At 37.4% G+C, this 27,243-nt stretch overlaps 1 protein-coding gene across 1 annotated transcript in view; it reads right to left on the reverse strand.

Annotated features, from left to right (window-relative positions):
- btbd7 (BTB (POZ) domain containing 7) overlaps window positions 1-27,243 on the reverse strand; it is a 54,170-nt gene that overhangs the window by 7,598 nt on the left and 19,329 nt on the right. Inside the window, 7 exon segments of the mRNA XM_058755713.1 lie at window positions 5,686-5,864; window positions 6,399-6,588; window positions 6,934-7,077; window positions 9,481-9,641; window positions 11,410-11,485; window positions 13,006-13,214; window positions 25,878-27,002. Of these exon segments, the coding sequence (XP_058611696.1) occupies window positions 5,686-5,864; window positions 6,399-6,588; window positions 6,934-7,077; window positions 9,481-9,641; window positions 11,410-11,485; window positions 13,006-13,214; window positions 25,878-27,002 (2,084 nt within the window).

Consider the following 27,243-nt stretch of genomic DNA (forward strand, 5'->3'; position numbering starts at 1 on the left):
TCCCCGTCAAAGGATTTTCATAGTCGAATCGTGATTTTCGAATCATGCCGATAGTCGACTGATAGCTGAATCATATGTTTGGGGGCGGGGCAAAATACATTACCAAGAGTCAAGTTAGACATTTGACAGTCATAATTACTGACGTTAACACACAGGGACAATAACCTAATGGACGCCTCGCAGATACAAACGGTGTAAATGTTTTGATTAAAAGATAGTTAACATTAAACATCAACGAAACCCTAAGAATTTACAACAGTGCTCTCATTATAACGTTATGTATATGACAGTAGTTATTAATGTTCTGCATTTCTGTTTTTTGAGCTGCGCGTGCTGAAGATGACCAGTAGAATGAAGCATTTGATAGCAGGTTTTTAAATCAATGGGATTTAACTCATTTATCTCATATAGAATACGCTTCGTTATTTATACAACATAACGTTAATATCACGACTTATAGGCTATCTGTACAAAATGCCCCGAATGCATGAACAAAGGCTATCTGCGCGGCTCTGAATGAATCACGGTAGTACTACAATGAAGCGCTTTACTGCAGAGTAACTCAACCGAATGCATTTTATACGAGATAAATAATATACACATGATATATATAAACCGGCTGAAATGTTTTAAAATCACTTGTACCCTACCTGATCGAAAAAAATCCAGTTTTTCACTCTGCCTGTGTCAGTTTGAGTCTTGTTAAAGAAATCTCGCCAAGATGCTCCTCTGTCACGCATTATGGAAAGTGAAACTTAAATCTATAGGGGTGGTTGGATTTATTGACGCACGTTAAAATATTTATTTATTTATTTAAAGCTTCTTTCTTTTCAGATTCTTATTTACAGCGTTATCTTAATAGGTTGTATATTAACTTATTCGGAGAAAAGCGGTAGTTCTATGTGAAATCAGACATTGAGCACCCCCATATTGCCAAAATGGCATGGGAGTCGAATCAGGCTCCTTCTATCGAAGCATTATATACACATATATATAGCCTAACACTTAAGGTAACCCGCTCTCATCCTATTTGTAACTAAGAATGAAGATAAGTTTCTCTCATGTTATTTGTATGTTAAGTTTCTTTTCTACATTTTTGCTATGTCACACCATAGGACACAGTCCACTTTTTATTTGTCAGCTACCCATATATTAGTGCTGTCAAAATTAGCGTGTTAACGCAGATTAATTTTTTCAGTTTAACGCGTTAAAATTAATTTAACGCCATTAACGCAGGGGCGGAGCCAAGGGTTGGCCACCCCACTCATGACTGCTGTTTCTGTCTGTTTTTTTCTTGACAAAAAGTGCATTTATTCACTCGCAGAACGTCTTTACGATCACATTAATCCGGAGACGGTTCAGACGCGCACTCAACTTCACTTCAGCGCCAGGCGCGAGTCAAACAAGCACGGAAACCGGCACGCGCTGTAGCCTGTATCAATTCATATCAAAGCGCGAAATAAACTACGTGCATGCAATGTCGTGGTCAGTTAAGGCATGAAGTTACCAAAAAGGTGATTAATAAAGCTGCCTTAAAACTGTGCGTGCATGTAATGTTATATAAGTGAAGTGAAGTGAAGTGTGGCCCAGTATGGTGACCCATACTCGGAATTTGTGCTCCGCATTTATCCCATCCAAGTGCGCTCACACAGCAGTGAACACACACACACACACACCCCCGAAGCACACACAATGATGCGGCGCCCGGGGGTTCGGTGCCTTGCTCAAGGGTCTCACCTCAGTCGTGGTATTGAGGATGAGAGAGCGCTTGTTATTCACTCATATGTAATATATGAGTGATATATGTAATATATGAGTTACATTAAGAACATGTCTCTGAAATGGTTTTCAAAACTGTCCCGGAGCAGCCCAGCACTGTCTCCCTCATCTAACACACCCGATTGAACTCGTCAGCTCATTAGAAGAGACTGAAGTGGGTCCGAAAAGGTAGAGTTGAGAGAAAATACGATGCGTGTCAGATCACGTTCAGCAGCCAAAACAACCTAATAACCAGCTGCTGTGATGTCTGTTCATCAAAATAAAAGAAAAAAAAAGAGGAAATCAATAACTTTTATATAGCTGTAAGTGTTTATCGGTATTTAGGGTTTGATAACTTTATTCAATTTCTGTATATTTCTGCTGAGGGGCACAGGTAAAACATAACATTTATTATAATGGGTTAATGTGAAGATTGTTTTAAATTCACTTAAATTAGAAGTTATTTTTAAAGTCTAATAAATGTTAAAATTGATAGCTCTTAATTATAATGTAATGTTTAATAGCTATAGTCAATGGTTAAATATTAGGGGATTTTTAAATTTTTTTTATAGGGAAATCAGTATTACTTGGTATCAGTGATACTGGCCTCCAGTCATAAAAAAAGAAGAAGATGTCATTAAACAAATATAAAAAATATGTTGTTTGTACATTAATTTGAAGATTGAATGTGAAATTATTAAAATATAAAAGTATATTTAAATACTTTAATGTTAGGTGGGATTGATCGCAATTAATTTCAGAAAAAATGTGCAATTAATTAGTTAATTTTATTTATTTATATATATATCAGCAAAGACAAAATTGCACTGTTGGCTGTGAAGTCAAGACATTTACAAATATGATTAAAAGATGAATGAGACAAAACTACAGAATGTCACATTTTATTATTGGGTGATTCAACACATAGATGTTTTACCAGCTAAGAAGTTCAGCACTTTTAAAGTTTCATCCCTCTATCTGATGTGACCATAAGTATTGGAACAGTTGCCTCACAGGTCTTTCTAAGTGATCAGCTGTGTCCTGTTGCATTAATTCTTCAGATATTAAAAGCAGGGAATGTGTCGTATCAGTTATATCCATTACTTCTGCATTCTGAATCTTGCATTCGATGATGACACACAAACCGAGATGAAGATGAGGGAGCTGACTTTGAGAGAAAAGCAAGCAATTTGGATGCTAAAAGAAAAGAGGAAGTCAATTAGAGCTCTAGCAAAAACAAAGGGCATGGAGAAATCAAGAGTTTGGAAACCACCAGCGACACCTGCAACCAACAACTACCTGATCGGCTGAGAAAACAACAGTAGTTGATGACAGACAAATCATAAAAGCTGTGAAAATGAACCCTAAAAGATGTGTCTGTAAAATCACCAACAACTTCCAGAAAGCTGGGGTGATGCTCTGACAATCTACTGTCCTCAGGAGACTTTGACACAGAATAACAGATGCTACACAGCAAGATACAAACCTCTGACCAGCTCCAAAAATAGAAAGGCAAGATTAGAGTTTGCAAAAAAGCACCAAGGTGAGCCAGAAGAGTTCTGGAACTGTGTTTATGGACCGATGAGACAAAGATGAACCTTTATCTAAGTGATGGGAAAGCAAAAATGTGGAGAAAAAAAAAAACAGAACTGCAAATGATCCCAAACATACAGCCTCATCTGTAAAGCATGGTGGAGGTGGTGTCATGGCATGGGCATGCATGGCTGCCTCTGGAACAGGCCCTCTCAACTTTACTGATGACTTAATGTATGATGACAGTAGCAGAATGAATTTGGAAGAGTACAAAACCATCTTGCCTACCAATATTCAAGAAAATGCCACCAGATTCATTGGGAAGTGCTTCATATTGCATCAGGACAATGACCCAAAACACCCTGCCAGTTCAGTCAAGGAGTTTATAAGGGCAAAAAAATTTAAAGTCTTAGATTGCCCAAGTCAATCTCCAGATTTAAATCCGATTGAACATGAATTTCACCATCTGAAGAGGAGAGTAAAGGCAGAAACTCCCCAAAACAAGCAACAATTGGATTTGGCTGCATTAAAGGCTGGGAAAAGTATTTCAAAGGATGAGACCAAGAGTCTGGTGATGTCTATGGGTCCCAGACTCCCTGCTGTGATTGTGCGCAAGGGATCTGCAACTAAATAATAGCTTTTAATCTTTTATATCTGCCTTATGTTCAATTGTCCCAATACTTATGCTCGCATCAAATGAGTGGGATGAACTCTAAAAGTGCTGTTCTTTTTATTTGGTAAAACATGTGTTGAAACGGCTAATAATAAAATGTGACATTCTGTAGTTTTGTCTCATATTCATCTTTTCATCATATTTGCAAATGTCTTGACTCCAAAGCCAACAGAACAATTTTGTCTTCACTGTTCCAATACTTTTGGAGGGCACTGTGTATATGTATATGTATCAGCCTTTATACTGGCAATAAAACGTTTACCAAGCCACATCGCTTCAATCCCAGTATACATTTACCCAACTATTATCAAAAGTATTTCTAAATAAATACAACAAAACATTTCTTAAGGAAGAATTGGACCTGTTCTGCAGGTGCATTAGAGCTAATATTAGCATCATGCTACATAAGACAATTTATGAGATTAATAGTATACTTTTAGTCAGAACTCACTTCAAGCCACCATCGAGTGTTTGTAATAACTTCCTTTTGCGATTACATGTGGAATTTGGTTGTTTACTGTTGTTAAAATATGCTATTTATAGCCTTTTATATCGCTGCACAAATTAGCACGCATTCATCTCAAGAAAATCACATACAAACCATATCTATCGTAATCGTGTGTTTATTATCTTATATAATCTATAGTGGCTGTTGTCATGTTTATTTCTGCTGTGTAAAAGCCTTAACATGTATGTTCTGCTGAAACTCACATTGTTTGTGATGTTACAATCGCCTCTCCGTTCTTAAGTTGCCAGGGATACATTCCAAGTATAATACACATTAGTAAAAGGATCTATTTTAATTTCTATTTGTCTATATGCACTTTGGACGGCCGCGGTACATTATAAAAGTAGCCAAAAAAACCGCAACCCACGGCTCTGTAATTTTTTCCCGCGACTGTATTTTCAAAATAGCCCACTTGTGCCGCTACCCTGGCAACACTGGTTCGCTCTCTGTACCCTCATCACACAATGATAGATTCTGCGATGACAGGAAGAAGTTGGGGTCAAACCTTATCAAACGATTAATTTGCATTAAAAAAAATTAACGCGTACATTTTTTTGATTAATCGCATGCGTTAACGTTGACACCCCTAATATATATATATATATATACACTTGAACACTTCTTCAATGCATTGCAAATGCCTGTATAAATATGTTTATCATATATACTATCATACAAAAGTCCGTTCTCTAACGCCTCAACAAGGCTGCATTTATTTAATAAAAATACAGTAAAAACTGAAATTTAGTACATAAAGGCCCAGTAGAAAATAATGTGTTAAATATTATTACAATTAAACATGCCCATTAACTTAATTTTATATAATAATAAGTATGTGTGTGTGTATGTATATATGTGTGTATATATTGGAATAATATTTAACAATATTACTGTTTTTACTGTATTTTTTATTAAATAAATGCAGCCTTGTTGAGGCATTAGAGAACAGACTTTTGTATGATAGTATATAAGATAAACATTTATACAGGCATTTACAATGCATTGAAGAAGTGTTCAAGTCTGAATAACAAAATTCTCCCTTTTTAATCTTTTTTTATTTGAACAAAATCAGTATGAGTGCCTGCAATCACTGAAAAATAAATTGTATTCATCAGAGGCCGGGGTAATACTAACTGACATGAAAGTCAGAGATATTCACGGTAGCCATAGCAACTCATGTCAGTCTCCAGGCAAACAGGATGTGCTAGGTTACCTGTAGGAGTTCTGCAGCCCCGTCAGGTAGGCCAAACTCTCTGAGCACACGGATCTGCAGCTCGTAGCTGACTGTGGCGCCCTCACCACAGTTCAGAGCATACGCTCGCTGCACCTGGTCTGTGTGACGCAGCTCCTGCAGCCTACGGATCATTTCCTTCACTACTGCCAACCTGGGCACTGAAAGACAGGGTGTTAAAAGGAAAACAGGTGACTTATTTAATGTGCAAATACAAATGAAGAAGCTCATCAGTTAACAACATTACATAGCAGCTAAACAACATTAATATAAGATGGGCATATAAGACAAAAAAGAAGAGTTTTTATTTTCTTTTTCTTTTTTTAATGGGTGTTGAATTGTTTTATATAACACCCACAGGATCACAAAGCTTGCCAACATACAAAGCCAATGTTCCCACTCACATTATATATACCTAAAAAAACACTGAATTGCTTCTTGCAAAAGAATAGCAAAATTAACTTGAGAAAACAACTTCTCATGGTTTGATTTATGGGATTCGAGACTACATCTAGATTAGGACATGATCTACTTGGCCTTTATGTACTAAATAGCAATCTCTCTAAAATGACTTGATAAAACGAGTCACCACAATCATGTATAATTGACTATTTTATACAGATATATAGTGGATAGTTTTGAAGACTGGCTGAAAGAATGCATCATTACAAGGCATGAATGAGTGCTTAACCCACCTGGTATTTCGTTAGCAACCACAGACGGTGGAGCTGTCTGGCTGCCAGCCATTTGCTGGTGGTTGATCATGTGACAACACTGGGGGACGGCATTGTTTACCATGTAGAGTGTGTCGGGTACATTGGACATACGAACCATGCGCAGCCTAACCAGGTCGGTCTGTTCAACCATCATCTCCTCCAAAACCGCCTAGAGAAAAACACAAAGTTTAATGGAAGTCATATACTGAAATGAGTGTATTTAATAACAGCACTAAGGTTATTCTATAAACCAACTGCCTTTTTGAAAAGATTTGATTCACAGTCTACAATTACAGTCTATATAAATTACATTCTATGAATTTATAAAATAAAAAAAAAAAGTTATTTTGTATTATTAAAGTTGTATTTTAAAGAAATGAGATCGATAGAGATACTTAACAGGTATATGATTTAATTGCATTTTTCTTTTAATCACCTCTTCTGCCTCCACTAGTTCATTGTAATGTTACAGTTAACCACCCTGCTGTATGTGAGGTGAGGAAGTGTATCCTACCTTGGCCTCCTCCACATAAGGAGAGAATAACCGTGGGCGGACATAAATACCAGCACTCTTCTGCCGGAGCCAGGCGTTGGCTTTGCCTCCCTCCGCTGTGGGCAGCATGTCAGAGGGAGGGGTGCTGATCAGACCCCTCTTCATCTGTTAAAAGCAGAGGAAAAGTCTTTACCGATACTTGAAGAGAGCGGTCAAGAAAAATGATGGAAAGATTATGTAATTTGCTGGAGCATTAGCACATTGGGGTATCTGTTTTCTTACTCTCTAGCAAATTACATCCTGAGAAGTACTGAGAATCAGAGTATGTACCCATTCATACATCAATCAATATTACCATTTTTGTCATTCTTATTCAGTGTGCACTGTACAGAAAAACAAAAGTAACGTTACCCATTTGGCTTGTGGCAGCATGACAAATTTCTGTGCATTTTACAGACTAAAGAGCAGTGTTGGGAAGGTTACTTTGAAAATGTAATAGGTTACAGATTACAAGTTACCGTATTTAAAATGTAATAAGTAGTGTAACTATTTCAATAACATTCTTAAAGTAATGTAACTGATTACATTTGATTACTTTTCTACATTTCTAATGAATGTTTTCAACCGTCATTAATTTTCAAACACTTTGACTAAGCAGGGTTAACCTTGCTCTCAACACTGATCACTTTAAAATTCAATCAATTCAATTAAGATTATAAAAATGTACATTTAAAGCACACTACCAAATAAATCTGACTTAAGCACCATTTTTTACTTTGAGATCGTTCTAAGGTTAAAAACCGATTAAAAAAATAAGCATATACATAAACCCAAATAAAAAATAAAACATTTATTGAATAAGCATGTGTCCTACACTCCTTTAAGAGGAGTCAATGCAATTTGGGAAAGAAATCAATTAAATCTGTGTGTCTGTGTGAGAATATTCAGATGTAACCCCCTTTGTAATATTTAACATTTTCATAAGTAACTGTAATTTAATTACATATTTTTTCCTCAGTAACTGTAACAGATTTCAGTTACATTTATTTTGTAATTAAATTGTGTAACTGTAACATGTAACTAGTACATGTACAACACTGCTAAGTACACTCAAATTGAGTTTTATGTTCATTCACTCACATTCATAGCTGGTATGTAAGCATATTCACAGAATGATGCTACACAGTTTAGTTTAGATGCTTAAGTTCAAGTTTGGTGAAAAAAAAATGGAAAATTATAGGATTTAAACGCTTCTTTTATACATTCTCTTTGAAAAAAGACATGAAGGAAAATGATCTTGGTGGTTTACACATGATTCTGATTTACATATTTTTATAAAAAGTTTAAAAGAACACTATTAAATAAACTACTGTTCAAATGTCTGAGGTCTGTAATAAAAACAAGCCTCTTATGCTCACCAAGTCTGCATTAAAGGGATACTCCACCCCAAAATGTGAATTTTGTCATTAATCACTTACCCCCCAAGTAGTTCCAAACCCGTAAAAGCTTAGTTCGTCTTCAGAACACAATTTAAGATATTTTAGATGAAAACCGGGAGGCTTGTGATTGTCCCATTGACTGCATGGTAAATTGCACTGTCAAGGTCCATAAAAGTATGAAAACGTAGTCAAAGCAGTCCATCTGCCATCAGACGTGCAATCTGAATTTTATGATGCGACGAGAACACTTTTTGTGCGCAAAAAAAAACAAAGTATCGACTTTATTCAACTTTTTCTGCTCCTCCGTGACACTTACTGCAAGCACGTTCATTGCGCACAAAAAGTGTTCTCGTCGCATCATAAAATTCAGATTGCACGTCTGATGGCAGATGGACTGCTTTGACTATGTTTTTCATACTTTTATGGACCTTGACGGTGCCGCATTTACCATGCAGTCAATGGGACAGTCACAAGCCTCCCGGTTTTCATCTAAAATATCTTAAACTGTGTTCCGAAGACGAACTAAGCTTTTACGGGTTTGGAATGACATGGGGGTAAGTGATTAATGACAAAATTCTCATTTTGGGGTCGAGTATCTCTTTAATTTGACCAAAAACACAGTAAAAACAGTAACACTGTTAAATGTGAAAACGGTTATGTTTTCTATTATAATATATTTTAAAATGCAATTTATTCCTGTAATGGCAAAGCTGTATTTTCAGCAGCCATTGCTCCAGTAGTGTCACATGATCCTTCAGTAACCATTATAATACTCCGATTTGCTATATATGTGTGAAAAGCATGAACCATTTTTTTTCATAACTCTTTGATGCATTGAAATGTCAAAAGAACAGCATTTATTTAAAACATGTTACATTATAAATGTTTTACCATCACTTTTCCGTTAAACGTATCCTTGTTGATTAAAATATTTCAAGATTTAAAAAGTCTTACTGTAAATTACTAATATTTCAAAAGAACTGTAAACTTCAATTGAGAGAAGCTGCATGGAGCTAAAAAGCAATTCTGTGTGCTTAAAATCTAGTGTGACTGCCCCTTAATGCTCCTGTTTAAACTGTATAAAACCAAAAGACATACGCATTAACAGAAGACACACTAACACACTCACAGTGTCAGAGAGGACCTCACTGTTGGTTGGTAATATGTGCTCAGTTCTGACGAAAGGCAGCAGTGGAGAGAGAATCTCTTTAAGCTCTTCCAGGTCCAGATCCCTTCTTTTCACGCCACGTTTATTCACACTATGTGCAGTACCACTTAACAGGTTAGGCTCTGGGGAACACACAGAAACACACAGTTTCAAACATACACACACAAGAATTTGAGTTGGAGGAAACGGTGGCCCAACTTTTCTAGCCCACGATATAGATTAGACAAAGATGGGTGGGAGGGTGTGTGCTTCCAGAGGATTAGCGGTATCGCCATGCAGCTCCACTGACTGCAGTCGTGCCCTTGAGCGAAGAATTTAAGCTCCTCTGCTCTGAGGATGCTGCACTGCATTGGACCCTGAATTACTATCTACACCTCAGACAGCAAATCAGTATTATGTATAAAGACTGTTAATGACTAAATGAAGGCGAATCGGTGCATTGCTGTTTCCCTTTAGAATGTGTTCTGGGAGAAAAGCAATCAGAGATCGTTTTTGCGGTTAGGCACCAGCTATAAACAGTCAAGATAGTGTTAGTCTGGGTATATTTGATTCTGTTGAGTACACAGAGCAATTGCAGACCCAGGTCTGGAGCCGCCAGCCATATGCTACGCTTCTGTATTGCAGAGCACTTGGCCTGATTTCTCAGAGCTGAGCCAGTCAGAGTCATTACTAGACATTAGGAGGATTGGGGAATAAACCATTAGACTGGCATAGTTCAGACCACCATCTATAGCAAGAGGTGGAAACAAGGACAAATTCAGTAGCACAGAAAAAAAGGTCAGCACAGAGAAAGTGATATGTGTGTGTGGAGGAGATGGAGGAATAGTTTAGTCAACAATTAAAACCTAACATTACTTTGTCACCTTCATGTCGTTCCAAGCCTGTATGATTTTTTCATCCGTGGAACACAAAAGAAGTAGTTTAGTAGAATATGTGAGCTGCTCTTTTCCATAAAATGAAGGTGGATGGGAACCACAGGCTATCAAGCTCCCAAAAGCACCATAAAAGTAGTCAATATGACTTGTGCACTTCAATTCAAGTTAAAATACAGCACAAGACAAACGGACCACATTTAAGATATTCATGTTATGATGTTATGATATTTTTTATCATAAATATTCCACCCATTTTTGGAGTCTGACAGACATGGCCATTTTGCACTGTCACTGTATGAAATAAGCTATGTAATGATTCTTGTAATGAAATACACAGCACCGTTCAAAAGTTTAAAGGACACTAAGTTTTTTTTTTCGTTTTTTTTAATGAATACCTCAATTCAGCAACGATGCATTAAATTGAACAAAAGTGACAGTAACATTGTAGCGTTACAAAAGATTTCTATTTTCAGTAAATGCTGTTCATTTGAACTTTCCAGAAGAAAATTGTATCATCATTTATTCATCAAACAATTAAGCTGTTTTCAAAATAAATTTTCTTGAGCAGCAAATCAATATATTAGAATAATTTTCGAAGGCTCATGTGACACTGAAGACTGGAGTAATGGATGCTGAAAATTCAGTTTTGCCATCACAAGAATAAATTACAATTAAAAATATTAAAATAAAAAAACATTATTTTAAATTGTAATAATTTCACAATATTACTGTTTGTACTGTATTTTTGATCAAATAAAATGAAGCCATGTTAAGCATAAGAGTCTTCTTTATATAAAAAAAAAAAAAAAAAAAAAAAAAATAAAATAATTATCTTATCGAAACCAAACTTTTCAACGGTAGTGTATATAAACACTTTTTTTGTTTCTTGAAAAAAACAACAACAACAACATAAGTTTGGAACGACATGAGGGTGAGTAAATAAATGACAGACTTTTCTTTTTTGGATGAACTATTCCTTTAATGTGTATCTAGTAACAGTGTCTGTGTGTGATACCTCTATCGGCCATCCTCTTGATGAGCTGGTGCTCGCCCCACTTTACAACATACTTGAGGATGTCCTGTTCACTGGCCTGTGAAGAGGGAAGAAGAACAGTACCAGTTTATGTTACTGAATTTAGTCAGTGCTGCAAGGCTGAAGAAGACTGCTGTATGCAACAGAATGATATCGAAGGAAAAACAGGATATATAAAACCAATGTATTTCATAGCAGCACGTCCTGCAGGTACAAGGCAAAACCTGAGAAAAATTATTTCCCTACTATCTTATCTCTTACTGAGAATATTGCACAGCCAAAATCTCATTTCATTCATCGTCAGAAGCTGATCCAGGTTTAATGGACATAGATTAACCCTCAAACCAAAATTATTATTTTTTTAATATCAGGGTGGCCACACTTAAATTTAATTTTTTGGGTTTTTAGCCTTTTTACACTACAGCAGTAGAGTGCAGACCGGAAATTAGAGGTGAGAGAGACTGAACGGGATTTAGACATGACCAATAGCTCTTATATGTCTTGACCAAGTCCACAGCACTTTTATAAACAAGCTTTACTTCACTCAAGCTCTAGACAATAGCTAATTAAATGAGCATAACTAGAAAAAAAAGTATATTCAGAATCATTAGACCTTTCCATGACTTAAGAATTTATTAATTTCCATGTCATTTTTAGATCTGCAAACAAGCTTAAATTCACTGGTATTTATATGTTTTCCATGACCATGCCAATGAATCAATCAGTGAATGTCCCTTTTTTGAAGCATAGTATAAAACCAACATTTTTATAGTGTCAAAACAATGCTAGTCTCTGTTGATATTTGTTTACAAATCCTCAGTCACTACAGGGATTAGATCATTTCAACAGATTTGACCCAGACTAGAGTTAACAAAGACTTGTAAATGCTGAACAGCTAGCGCACAGGTGTGTAAAGGCACTAACAGACTTCTGTGTCCCAGGCCAAATCCCAGATGGGGTTACAGCTCTCTATATAAGCTCACAGAGGAGACTTAAGGGGGTCATCTGATACAGCGGACTCATTTGTCTAAAAACAAAAGCAGGTGACCTTTAAGAGAAGGGAGCCCTGATCAACAGAGATCGATAAACAGACTGATACTGACACGCTGCTGTCTGAAATGGATAGGCCTGAAGCCCTGCAATGATTTGTGGACTGAAATAAACAAATTTCCCAATAGTGCAATATGATTCAGTTACCCTGAATTACCCCTGTAGGTTTCCAGAGAGAAAATAAGCTTGACCTTGAAGTAACAGCACAAAAATCACGTGTAACAGACCTTACAAGTAGGTTGTTAAAAATACTGAGCTAGAAAATTAAATTCAAATCAGATTTTTTGCACACATGAACATATTTTGTCTGAGGATCCAATAACATGCCATGTGTGAACAACCCCCTTATTGTTCACATTTAGTTTAAAAATGTCATTTTTTCACATATCTAGCAAAAGACGTCTCTGTATTTACAGTGCAGATTATTTGACTCATAACCAGCTACACTAAATTGGAAAATCCTGAGTTCGATAATCTTGCACTGGGAAATCCAAAAAGTACTCAAGGTGAATTGGTGTAGGTCATCACCTGCAGGTAATCAGACTGAATGGCCGCCAGCAGGTGCTCCTTGCAAAGCTCGTAGAGGACGTCGGAGGTCATGACCTGGCTGAACTCCTCGCACAGGAAGTGCATGGCCTGCCGATGAACCCATTTGGAGCCGTATGGCTGTGAGCTCCACTTCAGGATGGCCACCACAGAGTCCAGCGAGATGCTGTCTGCCACAATGTCTTCACAGCCTATGACCAATAAACAATGACATCACATTTTATTTAGGCATAAACAGGGCTTCAGCTGCTCTTAAACATACAAATCTGTGTCCAAATGTAGTTAATCAAGATTTTAAAACAAAAACGTAGGTGGTCCGGATGCTCTTAGAATAGGGCACTACCTCCATCTGTGCTGTTTTATATATTTCTAAAATCATTTTCTCATCACTGTGACTGTGTGTGTATATGTATATATATATATATAAAAAACACTTTAAAAGTTAAAAGAATCCTAAAACACACCAGGAATATATTCTACCACATTATATGCAGATGTCTAAAATATTAATGAAAACGTATGCATTTAAATGTCACTGTGGGAAAAGATGAATAATTTACCCAATTATTCACAACGAAAACACTGCTTTATGCTGCTTCAAACTGTGCCTTGAATTACTGATTTGATCTGTTTTGTCTCTTCTATTCAATTCTTTTGGTCTCCTTTTCCAGTCATCAAAGACCGAATGTCAAAAGAGAGGCATGCATTCAGTGCAGTTTAATCAGTAAATGCCACCGTTTTTTTTTCCCCCTGTGCTTGATACAAAGACCCCCGGAGCAGTGGAGAATTTCAACCTCAAAGTAATCCAAGCCAAGTATCTCTAGAGAGCAAGCATGGTTTTCCCTTTCTAACCGGCATTATGAGAAATTCAGTTCCAACAATAGTTTGCATACAGAAATGTACAAGTTTATTGTATCATACCTAACAAAAGACAATAAATTGACCAAAACAGTTAAGACTATTTCAAATAAATGCTTTTGAAGGATTCATATAATTCTGAAAGTATTTGTTTCCACAAAAATATTAAAGAAGCACAATTGTTTTCAACAATGATAATATTACAAAATTAAATAAGCATTTTAGTAAGATTTCAGAAGGTTCATGTGACGCTGAAGACTAGAGTAATGGCTGCTGAAAATTCAGCTTTGCCACCACAGGAATAAATTACATTAAAATATGTTCCTCACTATCATATTTGGAGTTTCATAGTATAAATCATTATCCAGCTTTAAAGGTATGGAAAAAGCAGCTCAGATATTCGGTCTAACCATTCATTTCAAGCTAAACAGAAGAAAGAAAATAACATGTTGATGGAATGAGGGTGAATAAATGACACAATTTCCATAAATGGGTGAACTACTCAAATTTGACTTCCATAACATTTTTTTTCTATACTATGGAAGTCAATGGGGACCAGCAACTATTAGGCTACCATCATTCTCCAAAATATCTTCTTTTGAAGAAAGAAACTCAAGAAACTCATACAGGTTTAGAACAACTTGAGGGTGAGAACATGATGAGAGGATTTAGATTTTTGGGTGAACTATCCCTTTAAATGTTCAGGCACACTGTGCTGATCAGTACCATTAAATATTCAACTAGAAAGCAGCCTGCGTCAGAGCAGATGCCTCTCTCAAAACTCTGGAGACAGTATTACGTTGTCGAATGACATATTTTCTAAGTAAATAAGCTGTTCTTCAAGACTTAAAGTTCTTAAAGATCTGAGGAAGTCAAATAAAGACAACAAGCATTCGTAGTTTCTCACGCCATAACCCTGTCCTGTCCAAAATCACAAATTGGTCCTTTTGTCTGCAAATGTAAAGTCAGATTTACCATAAAATTACATGGGAGTGTTTATAAGCATTTCAAAATGTTTTTTCTATACACCAAAAGACTGTACATAATTTAATGCACTCGTGATGATCTCAAAATCATTAATCACTCACAATTGTGTTGTTTCACTGAATATAAGCCATGACTGCCTGCATCCTTGTGCCAAATCATAACCATACTGATATTCAGCACAAGTGTGATATTGCTTAAATAGCCTTCTATACCTTCTCTTATTGCCTGCAAAGTGTGCTAAGGTGTACTGTTTAAGTTTGAGATCTAATGACAATGTCTTCCCTTTTATGACGGGCACCGTACAGCCTGAGGATGGCGGCTCACACGTCTCCAGCCTGGAGCACATGGAAGATTAAGAGTAGCACTGCATCTGTTTCACTGCATGACTAGAAAGCATTTAGCATGCAGAAGTAAAGCAGTGCAGTATTCCCTACTAAACCCGTCCCAGTTAATTATAATCTCTAGTCGCAGAGCCATAAACTTGTCATTTTCAAAAAACACAGTATCATATTAGCCTCTAGGGAGTGTGTCACCCAGCCTCCAAAAATCTCATCATTCTTTATTGACTTTGTGATCAATGTGTAGATTGTTCACATTGGGCATGAATGCAGAGCAACAAATCAATGCGAGTTAATGAAAATTAATGATTAGGTGCGAGTCAAATTCAAACCGTAAGAATGACTGCAGAACTTACACCAAGGAGTTAATAATTACTCAAACATGAGATGAGTGTCCTAACATGAGACCAGAAACAGTCTGCAAAACAAAAGCAACACATGGCAGGAAGACTTTGCACAAACAACTTGCAGTGTTTTCCACTCAAAAGCACTTGAATGCCAAGTGCAGAAGATTTGATGGTAATGAGTCCCGAGCAAACGCCACAGATTTCATCAGTACTTCGATGTTAGTTTTGTGGACTCTGTATCTCTTTACCATATCTATAAACATGGGAAATGCAGATAAACAGTGTTGTTTTTAAACAGCATCTTAATGTTTGTGCTTCACATTGGGAATAAAAACATCTATTGAAATTAACAGGACAAAATCTGCATTTACACTAGGCTGCTAAAATTTAAATGGATTTTAATTATGGTTTATTAAGAAATATGAGAACCCCTACAGGGTGGGCTCTGTTCTACACAAAAAAAAAAACAAGATGCAACAGAAAAGTCTTGGTGGGTGTGGACATCTGCATTGTGTGTTCTGATTGGTCACTTCTTGTTGCTGATCACTTGTCCGAAAGCGCAGATGTACTCCTCAGCAGTTAGTGTGGCCTCCTTTTTAGTGGTTTGATCTTATGCCCACATTTGCTCTGTTCCAAAACCTAGAGAGTTCCCTATGGAGGCAGCATTTTGAGTCACACACCTGACGCAAAGATTAATTATGCCATACTATTTAATACCAAAAGCAATCAATAAAAAGAGTATAATATAATTAAAAATTAATTACTGTTAGAATCCAGTTGTACGTAGCTCACAAAAACGCTCCACATCACAGTTGCTTAATGAGGTGAGGAGTCCTCTTAAGTTAATGTGTCAATGAGTAAAACACATGAAGATTTGTAGGGGGAAAACTAAACAGGAAAGTTATATGAGTGAAAAAATAAAACTCACAGCCAGCATGGTGAGAAAGGAGGATGATGAGGATATACGAGGAAGGCTGGCTGATTCCAGCAATGTGGAACTGCTAACAAATGAGTCATTTAAAACTCATTTCACTAGAAAACTCATAAAAAACTAATTTAAAACTAAACCACAAGCAAGGCAACGTTTTATAACAGATTCAGCATCCATTTAAAATATGCTTCCTCTGAAGAAACATTGTCAAGGACTCAAAGCTAACAACAAGGCCATGTGATGTGAAATACCTAATGGTAGTCTTGAGCTCATTTTACAGTTGAGTACACCTGATATTGGAGGAACACAGCAACACAGGAAGAGATCGGAGACAGCGAAGGACTAATCATTAGGGTATCTATTAGCCTTGAACAAGTGCAGTACCCCAATTAACTAGCCAGAGCCCCGGAGCTTGATATAAGGGGTAGACAGACTAATAGACAGAGGAGGAGGAGAAGAGATAGAGCGAGCCAGTCAGCGAGAGAAACGCCGACATGCTGAGAGGAAGAAAAATGGGAGAAGGAGTAAAGATTAGGAAGGTAATGTCAAAAAGGACAGAGATAGTGGAAAATTAGCCCGGTCTGTATGACTGAATGTGAAAGATGGAAATTGCTGAAAGATACAGAGATGAAAATGAGAAGTGGAGAGTGAAGGAGCCCCAGAGAGGTGTTGGGTTAAAATTCTCCATGACCTTTCAGACAAGCTGTAACAGACAGAATCATTACAGAGCTGACAGTCTCTCATAGGCTTAATGGAAACACTACCAGCAATCTGTGTTAATACTAATCAGAATGGTGCCTTAGGGCCAGGAAGGGTTTCCGTATCGAGTTTGAAACACACTCTAAAGGACGTCTGACTCAACCTCTTGCACAAGCATCAAAGCGTCGTTGTTTCAAAAGGACTCTCTCTCCAAAGATATCAATATTAGACCTGTTCTCTCTAGGACCAGAGGTGTTGAGGTGACAGTGTTTGTTACCCGCAAGATTGTTGTTACTTCCTGGCTTTAAATTCAGAACAAAACGTGAATGTCTTTTAAAATAATATTAAATCAGGAATAAGATAAAAGAAGAATGTTAGGGATACACAATATATCAGTAGCATTTTGATATTAGAGATTTATTTAATTTATTTGTACCAGCTGATATTACATTTTTAACTGCACATGCTCATTTGCTCTATTTTTACATGGAAATTAAAACAAGAACTTGAAAAAAATACCAATAATCTAATAATACTGTTAAATGTATTTTTTAGCAAACAGACAACAGAAGGTATGATTTTTTTACTTAATTAGAATTGAAAGACATTCTCCTGACATAATGTATGTGTGACTGTAGGAGAGCTGACATTATCCAACTTTGAGGGAAAAAAAAAAAAAAAACACACCACATCTTGAGTCCAAAGCATTCACTGCACAATGAAGCCCATTAGAATACAGTTAGAATGCCCTTACAATTCTAGCAATGAAACAAAATACCCATGTATGAGTTTTTCCGTTTTTATATTCGTCGCACAAGCAATAATGTACTTTTCTGTATATCAGCACATGTGCGCGAGGCCACAAGCACAAATGTGCTATTAGTTTTATACAACAGTGCATAGAAACACGGTGTTTCATTCCGAGAAATAATCAGTTTTTGAACAAATTGAGTGAGCCAGTGATTCAATGGTTCATTCAGATGTTCTCACTTGTAACGTTTCTATTGAATCAGCCGTTTTGAACAAATCGTTTGATATGAATGATTCAGTAAGTCATTTATTAACTCTTCGGAGTCTTGGGCTATTTTGGCTGTTTTTGAGTACTTTTTTATTTTTTTATTTTGCGACATAAACAAATTTATACCATACCAATGTTTGGTATCATTTTTTTCAGCACAACATCACCTATATGAACAGACAATTAGTTTTTCACTTTGATGTACTGTATCAAGATACTGGACCCAAAATCACACAAAAAATACAAAATCCGAATAGAAAAATTATAGTTTTTTTACTACAAAAAACACAAACATGCTCAATGAAGCATTTTAAAAGGTTTAAAATGTAAACACAAGTTGTAAGTGTCAACATATACAGGTACAATTCAGATATAATCAAGCTATATACAAAACAAATATGATTTTAAAAAAACGCAGGTGTAGCCATAGGCTTTTTTTTTTCTTTTTAGCTTTGCCACTTTTTAAAACAGTTCATGCACAAAATTATACAGAGAGCTATATTTAAGGCCTTGCATTCCCAGAATATTAGGGTTCCCAAATAGTGCAAATACAACATAAAAAAGGTAAAATTGAGATAAAATCTAACTATATACAGCAAAAAACAGGTGTGGCAATAGGCGTTTTTTCTTTTCTTTTTTGCTTATAAACTCTACAAAACACTTCATGTACAATTACACAGACAGCTACATTACAGGGCTTTCACTCCTTGAGTAAGAGGGGTTCCTAAAAAGTGCAAATATACCATACAAAAGGTCAAATGAACACAAAGTCAAACTATACATACAACTATTTACAACAAATATCAACAAAAAGTGTGTTGTTGTTTTTTTTCTGTGCCACTCCTCAAAACAGTTTCTGTCAACAATGAGACAGAGGGCTACATCACAGGCCTTGCATTTCCATGACAAAACTACCTAAACTATCTAAACTACTCCTAAACTATTCTCAAAATCTACTCAAACTCTTCCAAAAACTAGCAATAATATCTCTCTCTAATATGTGTGTGTCTCTCCGTCTACTCCATCAATCTCCGCCGGCGCCTTTCAATTTCGCTTCTTTGCTCAGTTGGCTCCTCCTCCACTCCCTGAAATGTGCAGTCTGAAGAGCAGAGTCAGCAGATTCACATTTTTCTCCGCTTTGTTTTATGACAAAACCGACGGTTATTAGAATAAATGCAACGCCTGTCGCATCCCATCTTGCGTTCTTTTATGAACGCGTCAATATTTTCAATATTTTTTTATATAAAGTTTAAATGATCATATCTCCGTTTTTACTTGGTCTATCAACACAAAACAAAAAGTAGTATAGAGTTTCAAGCCAGCACTTTCGATAGAAGTGGACGGCAGCGCTCAACGTGACTTTGTTTTTATGCTTCAACGTCTTAAACTGGTCATGTGTCTTGATCACGCCGGCATGATCGGCGACTCGGAAGAGTTAAAACAGGGACTTGATGCCACCTTCTGGCAGTTTTATTGTCATATTTATCCATGACAGACCTCAATCAACCAAGGTGCCAGCACAAAAACACATTCAGCAAAATATTCTTTAATTATCAATATTGACCAAAATTCCTCTATTTCAGGCCCCAGGAGGGGAAACAACAACAACAACAAAAAAAAAACTATAAATAATAGTTCATTTAATAAGGCAAATTTTTCATTAAATAGAAACCTTTAAAATGAGACCAATTTTGTAAAATTTGCCACAGGATCTCACCATTTGATATATTACCATTTACACTCTGCAACCAGAAAAAAAAGGAGAGAGAAAGAGAGAAAAAGAAAGAAAGATAGAAAGATAGATAGATAGAAAGATAGAAAGATAGAAAGATAGAAAGATAGAAAGATAGATAGATAGATAGCTGGATAGATAGATAATAGAAAGATAATAGATAGATAGATGTATTGTTTAGATGGTTTAATTAAATTGTATGCAATGAATGTCTGAAAGCTTTAGAAGAAAAACAAGGTCACAAAGCCTTGCTTTATGGATTTTTGAAATGTTCCTGCTGCCCAATTTTCATTGCTAGATAATGATGAAATATCAAAGCATCCTCTTTAAACCATTCAACTTAATGAACAGTGACACAAAACTGCAAGCGGAACAAAGAATGAAAAATACAAATGAACACATACTGGAACACACAAAAGGTTTTCAGTTTGTGAATAATTTCTCTCTTTATCCCCAGATGTCTCTTTCTCAAATGAGAAGCGATGCATTTTTTAAAGGTGCTGAGAACTGGAAGAAATGTGCACAGCTCTCTGTAGCTTCCAGCCTCCAGGCCCATCGATGCAGCATTTCATTTGCACTACAGAACAGACCTATGGTACACCACGCTGTCAGTTAATGTTATCGTCACAGGTGCAGTGTCACGCTCATCCCTGTGTCAGTTCATTCACAGCACGAACCCTCACCAGAACGGTCTCCTTCAACTCAAAGCTAGTCTATTTCCATCGCACTGTTTGAAAACGGTCTCATGTGCCTAAGTTGGATATCTGGACCACCACTTTGCATCATCTCATCTACCCTGTGAGATACTGATTAGATGCAAATTTTCCCCCCTGAGGCCCACTTTTAAAAGTTAGCCAGGTTTCCTGCACCAAAAAGCCGTCATTTAGTTTTACAGGAGCAATTACTACCCTCTCTCTGACCCTTAGAATTAAACAGCCTGTTTAATTTGCTAATGCACTTTAAGACGTCTATATGTAAATGATCACAGTTATGAATATGACAGTACTCTGAGGTTAGCCAATGTCATTCATTAGGTTGGACCAAGTGCCAAGTTACTGAATAACTCTTAAGGCAAATGTGACCTCATATGTTCATTTGCACATGCTTCTGACAACAACCATGCTGGATCTGAGCGACTGAGTGAGTTTTTGCAACTCACTGTCCATAAATGGTCTGGCTGGACTCGGAAGGAAACTTTGTGTTGTGACTATTGTATTAAAGGAATCGTTTTGCCTAAATAATTCTGACATCAATTATTCACCCTGAAGTCTGTTGAAATACAGAGCATCATAAAACACAAACAACAGCCATAAAAGCACAGCTGAGACTACAATTCAAAAGTTTAGGGTCAGTATGATTTTTAAAGTAAAGAATACTTTTATTCAGCAAAAAATGTTTCTTGAGCACCAGATCAGCATATAATGATTTCTTTGCAACACTTTCATTTCAGTACTTTGTCAATAGCAATACCTGTATTTTTATTAACTTAAGGTTATATTTTCAGGAACTGTCACTGTTAATAACATCGATCACAGGTATAATTAAACTATAGCTGATGATAACTATGGTATCATAAAACAAAATACATTTACCATTTTCTACAAATGTATTGGCTAAGAGACGCAACAGAAAATCATATGAGTTGGCTCAATTAGTTTAGCAAATACAGATAACCGAGTCAACAATGCACTGGGAAGACCTTGTTACTTTCACTGCTGTTATCTGTTCACAGTTTCTCTTGACGTCAATTTCCTGTCACAGCACAAACACAGAGCGATAAGAAGGGTTTTTCACACGACTTCCTTAAAAATTGGGTGCTAGGACACTAAGTTATTAGGTTACATTTAATGTTTTGTCATTGCTGGGATAAATATGCAATTTTGTTGTGATGAAAAGGATTGTGCTTCATTTTATTTGACTGGCACATACACAGTCTGGGCGAACATACGGCAGTCGTGCACACATCAGAAGCTAATACAAGCAAGCATACGGAGAGCTCTCTCCTATGCATACTCATTCTCAAAGGAAAGTCTGTCTGTCGTTTCTCTGTGAAAGTGTCTATTTTTCCAACTTTCAAACAGGCAAACAAAATTTACCCCAATTAAACCATACATAGTTTTCTTCATACACAACACTTATTGGTGTCTGTGTATCCCTACCATACGTCACCTTTAAGTTCACAACTTAGGTTTAACAAAGAGGTTAACAAGATCCACAGCTGCAGGAGCTGATTTCCTGCAGTTAGTGTGAACAAGAGTAATTTTCCTCTGCAGAATAGAGTCGGTTCCAGACCAATGGGTGGCTTTTTATCAACGTGCGTCTGCCTGGTCAGCAAATTAATTATCTTTGCCATGTACCAACCACTGGCCGGCTGCTGACTGGGTGTTAAATGACTGCTGTGCCTCCATTTCCTAGAGGTCATTGACACGTTTGTCTCCCACCGGAGGCTATCAACACACATGTACTGAAGTAACCTCAATGGTTGCCTGTGTTAAGGGCTGAGTACTCCATCTAGGGCTTTCTTTGACTGACGGAGTGACTGACTAGCCCTAACAAAACAAACAAGGAAATACAATGATAGGGCTGGGCGATTTGACCTAAAGTCAAAACCTAGATTACGATTATTTAGGTTTTTTTAATTTTTATTTTTTTGCCCTCGTAGTTCATTAAAGGGTTGTGGCTTAAAAATACTCCACTATCAAAAGTGGGATTTTTTTCTAATAAAAGTGTGCATTTTATCTTTGTGATTTTAAAATAATTGAAGGAAACAAACTATTTATGGTTATTTTTTTTGAATATTTCAAACAATTGAAATCAAACTTGCTAGAAATGAAGATGTCTTATGAAACAGTCACATTTCAAAAAAAAAAAAGAACATTTTTTGCAAACAAAATAAATGAATATTGCCATGTCAATAGTAGAAAAAAAACAGCATCTCTTTCAAACAAAATACATTTTAAATATTGTCATGCGAAAAGCAGAAAATAATAACTTGCATCTCCTGTAAACAAATGTTTTAAATAGGCCTAATGAATGTATGCAAATAGAACACTGCTGATTAAGAGAAAGAGCATGGCACAATCTCATTGATCTTGTCCTGTCACCCTGCATGTGTATTTACTCTAGGTTCTTACTGGCCGTTCACACAGAACGTTTTTGTGTCTAAAACCGCAAGACGCAGCATTCAGGACTGGTTTAAAAAAAGTGCAGAATGCCTGTGTCAACCAGCTACTGTAAACAAAAGCTTGCAATGCTTACCCTGCCTTCTGATTGGTCCACTGTTTTGGAACTGACATTGATGAGCGGTACTGCCTGTCAAAGTTCACATTTTTTAACGCGCAACTCACGTGCGAGACGCAGCAAAACACGCGAGTGCAACAGTCATACACGTCCGAATAGCGCTGATGCGGTAGTATGTTTTTAAGGGGAAAGTATTAACAGGATAAAAAAATAAATAACCGACATGGGAAAATTGCATCGATTAGAGGTTCTGAATTTTGGTTTCGATTTCTTTTCGATTAATCGTCCAGCCCTATACAATGATGTCAGTAATGTGGACTCATAAGATTTGTGTGCTGAAAATCTCATGCAAAACATTGTAACTACATTGTACCATACAAAAATAGCTGTTAAAAACTACCAGGAGGAGCAGCTGACAAGGTTTCTGACAATAGTAAGTTAAGTTTGTCAAAAATGAAGTCAAATCAAAGTCAGGGTTGCACAAGTAATTTGTATTTAATTGCCCTATGTTTCATGTAGGTAGGAAAAAACAAGGGTTGACGTAGCAAGTGGCACAGTATGTTCTGGAAGAAAACAAGTCCTCCTGAGCTCATCATCGGGCTATGCTGACAGGACTGAACCGGATCGCTATCTGTTACAAACCACAGCTGACCAATGGGTCATAAGGATCAGCTGACACTGACGCTGCAGACCTGTGCTGTGGAGCACAGGGTTTGATACTCTCATTCAGATGAAGTAATCAGAAGGACGGGTGGCTCTCTGAAAAACATCTCTTAGCACAGCACAGCTGAAGCCCATCACTTTGTGCAGTAAATAGAGATAAACTGGCCAATTCACAATAGGGGCTGATGATACAAAGCACACAGGCAAGGGGTGTACAAGCTAGTAAATGTGTAATGTGAAAAAAAAGACAAGGCTGCAAATTTGCAGCCGACAAAAAGCCCTTTTTTGAGCACTGATACACGGGCAGGTTTTGGCAAGGCTGCAGTGATAAATTAGATGTAAATTACTGTGAGGAACTACTTTAGATACCACTCAAAGAAGTTATTTCTTCCTCCAGTGAGTAGGGCTAATTTTATATCGCCAGTAGAATTTGATGACGAAATAAAATTCAAGTAACACTAAATATCGCAATGATTTTAATGCCTTTTTATTTGATCATTAAGCTTCCCAAAGACCATGTAATATGAGTAGATTCCTAATCTCTCCTCATTTTCCTTTACTTCAATTCACTCATAAATGCTCAAAAACTGTTCTGGAGTGGAACATTTCATGTATTAAGAATAAGATGCATTATCATATTGGTGCAATATTGGTGCATACTACCATTCAAAGGTTTCGAGTTGGTAAGGCTACATTTATTTGATCAAAACCATATATTTGTGGTAATATATAACCACAAAATAAACTGATACATCTTAACAGGACTCTGCAATGATAGACATTTAAAGGAACTATTTATTTTAAATAGAAACCTTAAAAATGTCTTCGCTGCTCAAATATTGATAAAATCAGTGAATAAAATTGCTGACCTCAAACGTTTGAACAGGAGTGTAGATATTTTTCATTTAAATGTATTCATTTAGCAGATGCTTTTATTCCAAAGCGACTTACAAATGAGGAATACAAGTGATTTATCATAAAGAGGCAAATAAACACAAGAGGTGCCATTACTATTATTATTAATAATAACACCTTATCTGAATTATGTGCTGAATGGTTTATATAATTTAAACTTTGCTAAGATAACTTGCTACATGAATGCTTTTAAATAATTTAACATGCATGCATACATACATACATCTGTACGTAGCAGGTAACATTATGATATTTCAGTCTAACTTTATTAATAATTTATCACCGGTATATACAGTGTTATGTTTGAGCATTGCTAAAAATAATTTTTGATGATATAATATTGTGGTTCATCTACTGAAAAATTAAGTAGTAAAAATCCACCTTTTACCTTTGGCATAAAACACTGAATGTACTTTACAAATGGCTGTACAAACCTTTTAAACAATGTAACAGAGAATCCTATATCAAATATCATTAAAAGGCATACAAAATATGCTTTAGCTGCATCACACAACCCAACCAACAAGTAATAGTACCTTCTTAAAAAAAAAAAAGAAAAGAAAAAGAACTGGCTCAATCAACAGCCATTTTCAGAAACTACAGACTCAGGACATTAAATACAAATCAATAGCTGTACCCTGCAGCACACGTCAACAGTAGGAAAAGACATTTGAATCCAGAACACAAACTTGAGAGAGGTGACCTATTCTTCTACCTCCTGCCATAAATACACAAAGGAAAGTTAACAGTGTTTAATGTAGGGCTGTTTCAGAGAACGTCGACCCTGAAGCAGATTTATGCCACTTTGGTCATTAAGTACACACTTCTAACAACAGGAACAATTCTGCAACCCTTAGAAACTTCCTAAATAAAATTAATACAGCTAGGAAATGGATGAGGGTATTAAGAGAATCACAGAGGTTGCAGTGCTTTGTTGTTGGGCACATATGGGAATCTTTCACAAACAGTACTCCCAACATGAGGCGAATAAACTACAGCAACCCCACCCTGTTCCTCCGGTCTTCCCTTGACAGCCTGTGAATTAATCAGGCAGTAAACAAAGCTGGGGGGAACCATGGAAGGGGAGCGCAAGACAACAACTAGAAAAAAAATGGATAAGACTTACCCTGAGCCAGCATGCTGAACTCCAAGAAGAGGGCGATGTGGTAGAGCTCCATGGCCTCTTCTGCCCGACTCATGCATCCTCTTCCAGCCACCAGCGCCTGAACTTCACCCAGACTGCCTTCAGAAGGGCTCCCGCGCAGCACCAACGAAAGGTCCACTGCATCGGTGTACATGCAGTGCAAGACTACACGGGCGTATTTCTTGGGAATGATGGATTCGTCGAGGATAATACGGGTAGGGGTTTGCAGAGTTCGCTCTGTGATCTCCTCACCCGAGCGGATGCGTCGTTGTAGCAGGTTGCGGAAGAAGGGCGACCGCGCTGAGAGCACGGCCTTGTGGGCCCTTAGCTCCTCATCAGGTGAGCTGTGGTTCACCCCTGTGTTTCCAACTCCTGCGCCAGTAGGTGCAGGTCCACCTGCTCCGAAAGCCTCCACCAGCTCAGAGTCTGAGGAGAAGCTCAGCAGTGAGTCAAAATACGGTATGTGCTCACAAAGGTTTCGCATGTCGGCTTCTAAGGAGTTGGGCGTACCGAACTCCTCGCTCAGTCTGACCAGCACATCCACATTCTGCAACCTCGCATCCTCCGAGCCCAGCTCACCCGTATAGAGGTAATGCAGCAACGAGGAGAACATGGGCGCATCCATGCCCACCGTCCCAACGTCTAACAACACCTCTGCCCCATAACCCGGCGATGACGAAAGCAGGGTCTTGAAAAACGGGCAGCGGGCGGCCAGAATGGCACGGTGTGCTGGGAAGCAGGAATCCTGGAAGATCAGGTCCACATCAGTGCAGTACTTGTGCTGATAAAGGGTGGCTAAATCACGCTGCAGGGTGCGAACCTCAGGCCGGGCCAGGCCCGCCTGCAGACTGAGCTCTTTGAGTGCTGCCGTGCCCTCATACTCCTCCACCAGGGCATTGACGTCGCGCACGTCCCAACCCGAGAGGAGCTCACGCATTTGTCGTGCATGATCGGCAGACCGACTGGATTTGCGTCGCTTAATGAATCTCCTCTTGAGCGTGGCCAAACCGGAGCTCTTTTTCTTCTTGTCCTGAGGTTTTTCAGGGCCATGTTCTAGGCTGTAGAGCTTGGACTCGCCGCCATAACCCTGTGGTGCATAGGAGGCGCCTGGTGACAGAAAAGAAACACGCTGTGTAAGAGTCTGGAGACCTTCAAAGTTGTCAGCAGGAAAATATGCATTGTGAGGTCTGCTGACGTTATAATTAAAGTTTATTCCAAATATGTGCAATACCACATGGCTTTGCTTTTGTGCTTCAGAACAATTCTAAAATACACTTTACTTTTAATGACATTGGACTGATGGAGTAAACTGAATGCAGTAAGAGTACAAAAATTACACTACAAATGG

Source organism: Onychostoma macrolepis, chromosome 20 (assembly GCF_012432095.1).
Source record: "Onychostoma macrolepis isolate SWU-2019 chromosome 20, ASM1243209v1, whole genome shotgun sequence".
NCBI lineage: Eukaryota > Metazoa > Chordata > Actinopteri > Cypriniformes > Cyprinidae > Onychostoma > Onychostoma macrolepis.